A 9,870-nucleotide genomic window follows, 5' to 3' on the forward strand; every position below is an offset into this window, starting at 1 on the left:
TCACCACACCACCAACAAAAACTAGCCCAAAAACTTCGACGCTTAACCAATAGATCTAACATCATCGGCACTCAACCACTGCAATACCTCTTAGCCATCCAATGACCTTGTGCGCAATAGCCCTTCATGTGGCTGTAATGGTCGCCAGCGTCTCGACATCGCACGGCTATGTTGGTTTCTTCAAAGTGACGGGCTACAGCATTATCTTCGTAGTGGGGCTACTGCTTCAGATCGACGTCACTAGATGGTCGCCTGTTGAGCACGATGGAAACGACAACTACGTCTTCGTCAAAGAAGAGAAAGTGAGGATAGAGAGAGAAACAAGATAGGAGAGGGATGAAGAGAGAGGAATGAAATGAGAAATTAATTAGGGTTTGTGATAAATTTTGTATTATAATATTTAATATTTAAATATAAAACGTTTGATTTTTGAACAATAAAACATCCAACCTAATCTTAAAATTCTGAAATTTAAAGTAAGTTGTGGTGTAATTTCCACTTTTTTTAATTCATCAGGTTGAATTGAGTTTTAAATCATAACTCGAGATCCAATCCAACACCACCCCCAAATTTAATTTTTCAACTCAACCCAACCCAACCCAACACAACACAATTGAACTTAAAAAACCAACCAAACCGATATGTTTGATTTGGATTGATCGGGTTGAGCAATTTGAATTGAATTTTATCCAATCACCAAGCCCCCTATTTGATTAAAATTTTAATTTAGGTCAAGTCAACAACTAATTTTAACCATGCATTTAATTAACTTTTATCAAAATCTACTAAAAATCTAATTTTAATTTCCACAAAACTGGGAGCTAAACCTTTCATATCTCCCATTTCACTGGCTGGCAACAATTCAATAACCTTTGCAACTAATTTCATAACATTTTAAAAAATTATAAGATACAACAGCTTTGTAAGCAAAGGTGATTCCCTCTGCATCAGAATCTAAAAATATCGAGTTTTACAATTGATGATTTCTTATTTTCGTGATTATATGTTGAAGAATTTATTGTAGTCTACACCATTCTAAGCCAAAAGAAGAGCAGCAAAAAAGAAACAAAATGAAAAGTATAAAAACAAACAGTAATTACTAGCTCAGGGAGGATAGCATTATTGTGAACAATCTGCAAAGTCGAGTTCACTTGTTTGAATATGAATGCCTAGGCGAGAGAGATCTTTGTGCAGCAAATCCACGTTCTTGAATTGAAGACCGATGAAGCCAGCATCAATAGCTACCTCTACATTTCTCATCCTGTTGCAGTAAACCATAATACATGTCAGTGATCAACAAACAGAATGCCTCATTCTCCAGCATAAACACAAAGGAAGCAGCACGAATGCTCTAAGAAATAAACATCATTTTGCATCTCTTTCGGGCAAGATGTAGGGTTAATGTATTAGATCATGCTATGTTCTTGTTACAAACTTCATCAAAATCTCAAAAAAAAAGTGATCAAAACCAGCATGCACAATAGAAGATCACTAGTTTAAGTGACAAAAAGTACAAAGTGTCAAACATCCTGTGGAGCATAAATTTGCACATTAAAACAAAAAGAAATTCGACTATGGTTATTGGTATAATAATGGATCAGTTCTTGCATGAGATCCATTATCCGTGCTTCATCAATCCGTAAATTCTCACCGAAAATAGTAACAGTACCTGTCATCAACAAAAACACAGTTTGCTGGCTCAACCTTTAGGTGCTTCAAAACATCCAAGTAAATATCAGGATCAGGCTTTCTCTTCCCTGCATTCGCAAAGTTTAGGTTGGCTTAGAGGGCACCCGGAGGAGAAAATTGTAACTGATAATTTAAAGGTTGAATTTTTGCTGCAGTGGATATAAATCAATTATAAGAAAAAATCCCTTGATATAAATCCAATTTCTTTTCCTAGAATGAGTGGCTAAAACTGGTAAGTCTTCAATTTAATGTCTATGATGAACTCCATCAGTTAATTTCAACTGTTCGAAGTCTTGGTTGATGGTTTCACAGAAGGACAAACTCTGCATCTCAAAACTTATCCTTGACAGCTGCATAAGAGATGAGAGTGGGTGAAGGCTTACCATAACGATTCTAGATTTTAACTTTAGGCAGAAGAACAAGGAACATTTTGGAAGGGGTTATGCCACTTTGACAGAAAATTGTTGACAAATGAAGTAACATAATGTTAGTTAGCAAGATGTGATTGGATGAAAAAGCTAATCGTGTTTAAAATAGTCAAATGATGAAATGCCATGTGATACTATGTAAACCATTATGTCAATGATCATATCACTGTAGCATGATTCTTTTGGTAGTTATTTAGATTGAATTTCATTATTTCTTTCTTTTCATAGTTATTAATTCTGAATTAGGTAATTTTTCATTCTGTTGGTCTGGTAGCTTTCCTTCGAAGTACAATCTTCTTCTCGTCTCTTTTCTTCTCTCTTCCTCTATTGTAATTTTTTCTTCTCCATGTTCTCTTTTTGGACATATTGTGCTGCATCATTGGGTTCATATTACATAGTGACATCAAGACTTCAGCTGTACATCATAACTTGTGAGATTAGAAAAAAATTCATCAGATTGATTTTGGACTCAAAGGAGTGGAAGTGAGAGAGGGATTATAAGACAGCAAACTTGGCTACAGATAATCTTGAAGGTTCATCCGTATGATCTCGAACTGAGAGAAGTAAGCCCAGAAAACAAAGCCTGTGGCATGATCAAGCTCTTCAAGATCTTGAACTGAATGGATGATCACTAGGAAATCAAGCATGTCATAAGACAAGTATAAATGTAACAAGAACTTAAAAGTGCTACAGCATCAAAACTCATTAACCATCCACGATCAAGTTCATTACAGAAGCATAGGATCAATAAGATAAGGTATAACAGGCCTGTAGAGAAACCAAATTCCCGAACTTTAATGGCCTTAAGGTTCCAAGATAAGGTTCATACGATTGTGCCCACACAAATTTATGAACTGCTCGTTTTTAAATATTGTTGACAGTTTTCACTTATTATATTTTCACCATTTGTTTCCTTTCTATCTTCTACAGTCCAATTATTTTTGCAACATCAATGACATGGATTGTGAAAAGAGAACAAAAGACGACAAAAAAAGGCAGAGAACAAGTGGAACGCAATGTAGAGAGAAGGTACGAAGCAATTGAAGCGAGCGACAAATGAATCAATCGAAAATGTTCTCTAAATCATTTAAGGTTGTAATCCAATAAGATAGAGGTTTTTAATAACTCAACCAAAACAACAGGAACATTCTGATTTGAGATAGAATCCCTTTTCATGAAAAAATCAATAATCAAAACCCTTTAAGCAGAAGCTAAATATGGAAAGTAAGTTTGCAGCTCTAAGACAGAGAACGCCAGGTGCAAAATAAGGACATGGAAATTACCCATCATACATGAACAGAATGTCCAGGAGAAGTAAGATGATAGTTTTAGCTTGTCCTCAATTATTTTATACCTGCAAGAGAAAATTTTGATAAAGAAACTAGAGTCAAATGGCTCTCTAAGGATTTTACAAGCTAAAAAATCTGAATATACCAGATGGGGTAATTAGTGAAAGCATGCATTTCATATCTATTTTTCTTTAAAGCTTGAAGTAATTCTTCAACCCCTTCAATATAAGAGTATCCTGTTCTCATACAGCTTTTGAGGCCTGCAAGGAAGAATGCTATTCATATCTCCACAATTTGTAAGAAAAATAAATGGGGAAAAGCATGAGGATTTACTTGATGAGAAGGCAAATGATAATTAGGCCCATTTAGACTCGCTTTTCTCTCATTTTTAAACAAAAAATTCATTTCCTACTTTTGTTTCTCCATTTCCATTTGTTCAATGATAAAAGTTTGAAAGGAGCCAAACTGAGCTAAAAAGAAAATAGAATGGTCCAAGCTTAGTTTAATTTTTTAGCCAAGCAGCTACTTGAGTTCAACCTAGGCTTGATTTCTGAACAAGCCTCCATTGATATGACATGGTATTTTTGCCATTCATTCCCTTTCGCGATCATCACAGTCTTACTAACTTACTGATAGTGTGGACAAATTCCTTGTTTCATCCAAATATGTAAAAGATTCTAGCTGAACTTACAAGCTGAGTGCTCTACCATTGAGTCCAATGTCACAAGAGCTCTAGTTAAGCCAAACACAATCTCAACCTAAGTTTCAACTAGCTTGGTTAGTTTTTCTGCCCCCTTTGGATTTCAAAGGTAAGAGTGGTCAGTAATTTTATGAAGGTGTGAACTGAAGTTGGTAAGTGGCTGGTCAAGTCAAGAAATGGCAATTGCTTGATGATAAATTCTAGAAATGCACCAAGTAGGAAGGCCTCAAAAAAGAGTATAACAGTGCTCTAAAAAACCATATAAGTGTGACTACGCGTGAAAGCTAAGTTTCAAGCTTTACGAGCCTAGGCTTAGGCGTAAAAAGGGTTTTTTTTTTTTTTTTAAATACTTAATCATTCTAAAATTATTTAATAATTAAAATAATGCATCCCAAACATCTAAAATTATAAAAGGGGAGCATTCAACTAACAAAGGTATTTGACAGATAATCTTAACCCTCGTATCAAATTAATCTAATGGCGTAGATCTAACTTTTAAAAAAAAAAAAAAATTAAAAAATTAAAAAAGACAAAAACCTAATCAGTGAATCGAAAAAAGTGAAAGAACCTGTAACAAAAAGAAGGAAAAATTCATTCTCAAGAAATCACATTGAAATATTATTAATTATTATATTTTGTTAAGTTAGATCTACACCATTAGATTAATTTGATACAAGAGTTGAGATTATTTGTCAAAAATCTTTGTTAAATACTTTTGTCCATTCAACATTCCCCGGAAAAAATAATAATAATAAAAAATCAATATTTTACAATCATCATTGTGAATAGCAGCATTTAGCAGAAAAGCACGCCCATTGCTACAAGTCAATGCTTGATCAGAATCTCATGAGAACAATAATAAGGTTGCATACAGAGACAATTTATGATCAATAAAATAAGCGTAGGATTCTTTTATATTAGATAGGTAATCTATCTGTCCGGTGAGAGTTCTCACTTACCCTCCAAATCAAATGACCTTCCATCTTTGAAAAACTTTCTAGCTAGCTCCATCTGGAAATAACTAAAATTAGAATATGAAAAACAAATAAAATGCAAAGTCAAGGCAAAATTATTCACCAGTCAGCTTCAACTCAATTACATGCAATTTGTAATAAGAATATATCCTTTTCACAGATTGAATGGTTCAGATATAAAAGGTGAAAGTTTAAAGTACTTATTGAAGATAAATTAGTATTCCATAATAAATGTAGATGAATCTTTTAGAGGCATATGCAATTCATATGGTAAGGAGAATCTATTGTTCTGTTCGGGGTGTTATAACTACTCTACTCAAAACTTGAGCTGTTTATTCGCACTCTTTTGTAGGGGTCCGTTTCATTCTCGGGAATCAAATTGATTGATGCAGTATAAACACGATATGACAGAACCATCAAAGTCAAAAATTCGAGAACCCTTATGGAAGTCCTGAAAGAAGCCCACCCATTCAGTGGTTTATCTAAAGGAAAGAAGATGACAACATAACCAAACAAATGCTTGCAAGAAGAAGATACAAAGTTCTGGACCTTAAGAGAGGCACAGCCAGTAGCAAATCTAATTCATCCCTTTGAAAGTTTTTATTATATGAATCTGAAAAATATTTTGTTGATCTGTACATCTGCCTTATCCTACAATAAAATCCTCCTTCAAATCATCAAGAGTGAAATTAACTCCATCATTGTCACTTGGGATGCTTCAACTTATACATCCTTCCTTTAAATATTTCCACAAGACGGTGGCGCTTCCCTTTGGACCAAATTTTATTGTCTCTCAGTTTACGAGGTGGACAACAAAGCTCCAGAATTATTTTGTAACACCCGGAAATTTCAGAAAAAAAATTGATTTTGCTTTATATGGCATATTTGTATATTTTGAAAAATTGAGGAATAAAATGAAAGGTTCTAAATTCCTATTTTAATTGGGCCAAATAATTAAGTATCGATAGAAAGAGATCTTAAATATCAAGAACTCTTTTTGTAGATCGTAATTAATTAGAAGTCTTCAACCTAAGAAAAAACTAATTTGGATAAATTAGACTTGGGCCAAATATTTAAGTATCAATAGAAAGAGATCTTAAATATCAAGGACTCTTTTTGTAGGTCGTAATTAATTAAAAGTCTTTGACCTAAGAAAAAGCTAATTTGGATAAGTTAGAGTTGGGCCAAGTTTAAACGAATTATCATTTATTAGTTTTTATTTTTACTAAAATAGGATTTGGATGTGGGGCAATCATGTCTATCTAGGGTTGGATATAGAAAACCTTTTTAGTTGATTAGTTTTGTAGCTCCTTTCACTATTATCCCTTGGGATTTGAATAATAAGTTGACTAGGAAAAACAAGTTTTAAGGTAATCCTAATGCTAGTACACCTCTATAAAATAAAACCTCTTTTTGTACAAATGCATTAGCAATACGTGGCATTGTCTCCTAGTTGCATGAAATACAATTATTATACTAGGTACTGGACCCTATATATAATCCAATTCAATGAAACCAATTAACATTGGTCCACGTGCGTGTCCTATGTAGCCTATAAAATAGATTGATAAGTTTGATGTGATAGTTATATTTTATCTACATATTGAAACCTATCTTGACAAATTTGTATGGAACACATAAACTATATTTCAATTGTTTCAAAACTCTATTGTTTCAACTATAAATATCAAGCAATAGGCTGCATTATTCACCACACAAAACTAGATAGTACCGACAAATTTAACACGGTGGCAGAGAGATTTAGGAAAATAATTTGGAAAGTGAATTCATACTTAGTTCAACAATTTGTTAGATCTAACGAGGTAAGATACTTTATATGCAAGTGGTTGTTTTCGTATACTTTTATGTTCAATTAATTATGCATGAATTGCCTGTAGACTTTCGAGTTCGACCTAACGGAATGTGAACTGTACTGAGTTCTTTCTAACGACGTGTGAAATCCTTCGGGAATTCAAAGTACTACTAATGAGTGTATTGCTTGGTCATCGTTATACTTCATAAGAAATATGGTATGCAATATTTAATTCAATGTCATATAATTGTCTATGAAAACTGCACGTCTCTTACTGAGTATTTTTAAATATTCACTCTTGCTGTAATTTTACAGGCTAGTTCGGGTTGATTGGATCTGTGGCAAGATGGTGATGCGGGCTGTCAAGTAGATCAAAGGAACATTAAGTTTTTATGTCTTTAAATTTTAGTTAGTTTAAATTTATTCAAAAACATGTTTTTAAATTAATTAATCATTCATGTCTATATTTTTTTCATGTATAACTTAAGTTTATGGATATTCAGCACTTTTATTTATAAAGAAAATTATCGTTCCATGTTCAAAACAAACAGAAGTGAGTTTTCATAACACCTCAAGATTTATGAAAATTTTGGGGTGCTACATATTTGGGTCCAGAGGACAAGCAAAACTAAAGAATTGTTACGATGATAAGTTGTTAGGGGATTGTAAGTCTGATCCATAAGCTTGCACCCATCAATAGCCCAACTTATATTAGTTTTTCAAACCAAGATAAGCCCACACTTATATTTTAGAATTCAGACTGCCCCAAGAATAAGTTTAGTATGGTAATGCAACAGATCTAAATCCATTAATATGAATCCAAGAAAATTGTGCATTGACTCTGTAAGGCCAATAGATATGTATTGTACTGCCTAAAATTACAAAATTCCAATTATTGGTGAAACATCCTCTCTAAGCATGTGCCCAAATGGCAGTAGTTTCATTATCAGAAGATTTTTTTCTTCACTTATCAGAAGCTAGTAGTAACAGTTCCATCAAAATAAACATTCACAGTATTAGTGATATACCTCATTAATAAGACCCTTTTCAAACTCTATCCAGGCAGTAGGATGCTTGCATTCTAGAAGTTCCTTCATAGACAAACTGAACAAGAAATCTCAAATGCCAACAGAACAGGGAAAATTATGATCTATGTAGTTAAACAGAAAAGGTTGTTATGCAAAAGGAAGGGAATACAGAATAAAGGTAAAGAATTCAAGGTTGTCGGTAACAGCTATCAGAAAATAGTGAAAGGACCCAAGTTACAGATGTCCTGGCTATTCAAGCAGATCTCATGGTAGGAATCCCAAACAGAACTCAAGCTAAGTAAAAGGCTCATTTCAAAAGCAAGTCCCAAGTCTTAAGAAAAGATATTTAGCGAAGCAAAGTAGTGAACAGGCCTATATTGATAAATTCAAAATTCTAGGTATTTAGGGGGGGGGCGCATTTTATTCACTCCCAGACATTTGGCCTTTCACTTAGACAGAGTTCAAGGAGAGAACAATCATCACTACACACATATAAACATTTTTAAACATAAGGATGAAGGAAATATTGATAATTTAGAAATACTGGTGTTATGCCAAACAAATACTTTCGTCTTTACAATTCAACTATGCCAACTTTGAATATTTGTGATTTTTGAGCCAGAGCACACTAAGAATATTGTCTCCCCCAAAATTGGGCAAAGCTAAATGGATAATTTTCTTCAGAAATGACAAAACTCAAGCTAAAAAAGCTTTAATCCATGTCAAAATGTCACGTAAGCTAAATATTGTTTACTTGGACTTGCGGACCAATGAAACAAGGGACAGAGCCCACTAATAGAGGAGGGAAGGGAGCCCCTCTGGCTGCTTTCAGCTAACAAAAAACTGAGCACAAGAAATTCTATTGTTCAAAAGCAAGGGCTAAAGCTGATTCATTTCTTCACACGGATATATCGGCATCTTGAATAATCTTTTGTCATCAAACTATTATTTGAAAAGGAAAATGGTAGAAGATCACAGCTTGCTACAAAAAACTAGTGTCAGAAACTTAAGAATCTTTCTGTTGGGGGCATGATCTTGTTTTCGTTGATATTTTGCCACACTCTTTAAATCGTACACTTCTTGGTATTAACATTGTGCCTTATGTCAGCTTCATTTCCATTTATATTTTATAAGATATCCTCATCGTTGTCAGAGGATTATTACCATTTAAATTCACAAAACCAAAAACCAAACTGGAATTCGTTTTTCATTTATGAGAATTCCCCTGCCAAGACAATAAATTGTGTGCATAAATGTCAAAAATTCAAGGGAAACAACTCAATGTAGAGGTGTGACTTACGTTAGCTTCATTTCCATTTATATTTTGTAAGATATCCTCACCACTGTCAGAGGATTACAATTAAAATCTCAAACAAAAGTCAAATTAGAATTCGATTTTTACTTGTAAGAATATCACCTCAAAGAAAACATATTGTTTACATAAATTTCAGAATTCAAGTGAAACAACTTATAAAGGTGAACATTTTCCAGCTAAATCAATAACCGCTCTTAAATTGATTAATTGAGAAACATATAACAGTGAAAAACAACTGGAACAATTTCACAGCATTAACAACCAACCAGTAAAGATCAAAGTACTCAACCAAGAATTTAAAAAAAAAAAAAAAAAGGGGAGAGAGAGAGAGTTTGATAAAGAGAGATACCCGAAGAAGGCGGGGATATCGTGATAAAAAGGGTCTCGGACGATGGTGTCCATGACATCGAATAGAAGTATCGGCAGCTTCCTTGTTTTTGTATTACTCTTACCATAACTGTCATCAAGGGACGAAATAGAGGTATTGCCTTTCAAAGACATCATCTTGGTAGAATTTCTGAATGGTGGTGGTATTTTCAAGATCGGAAATGTGCTGAATGAGGGAGGCGTATATCTAAAAGCAACCGTGGACATAGCCATTTGCAGCAGCTGCTGCTTGTATTGTACTGAAGAT

The 9,870-nt window shown here is 33.8% G+C and overlaps 1 protein-coding gene across 2 annotated transcripts; it reads right to left on the reverse strand.

Annotated features, from left to right (window-relative positions):
• Positions 1-900: 900 nt before the first annotated feature.
• On the reverse strand, positions 901-9,870 carry LOC111375573 (flavin mononucleotide hydrolase 1, chloroplatic). 2 transcript variants are annotated; one of them, XM_022998411.1, is made up of 7 exons: positions 9,586-9,869; positions 7,922-7,997; positions 5,066-5,117; positions 3,552-3,666; positions 3,401-3,471; positions 1,670-1,757; positions 901-1,261 (listed from the first exon to the last, which is right to left on the reverse strand). In XM_022998411.1, exons 1-7 carry the CDS (start codon positions 9,834-9,836, stop codon positions 1,120-1,122), a joined length of 795 nt encoding a protein of 264 aa, XP_022854179.1. In that variant the 5' UTR covers positions 9,837-9,869; the 3' UTR covers positions 901-1,119. The 2 variants fall into 2 exon arrangements, with proteins under 2 accessions (XP_022854179.1, XP_022854180.1); XM_022998412.1 differs by lacking the exons at positions 901-1,261; positions 1,670-1,757 and adding an exon at positions 1,764-2,748 and having other exon boundaries at positions 9,586-9,870.

The sequence above is a fragment of the Olea europaea genome, unplaced genomic scaffold (genome assembly GCF_002742605.1).
Source record: "Olea europaea var. sylvestris unplaced genomic scaffold, O_europaea_v1 scaffold139, whole genome shotgun sequence".
NCBI lineage: Eukaryota > Viridiplantae > Streptophyta > Magnoliopsida > Lamiales > Oleaceae > Olea > Olea europaea.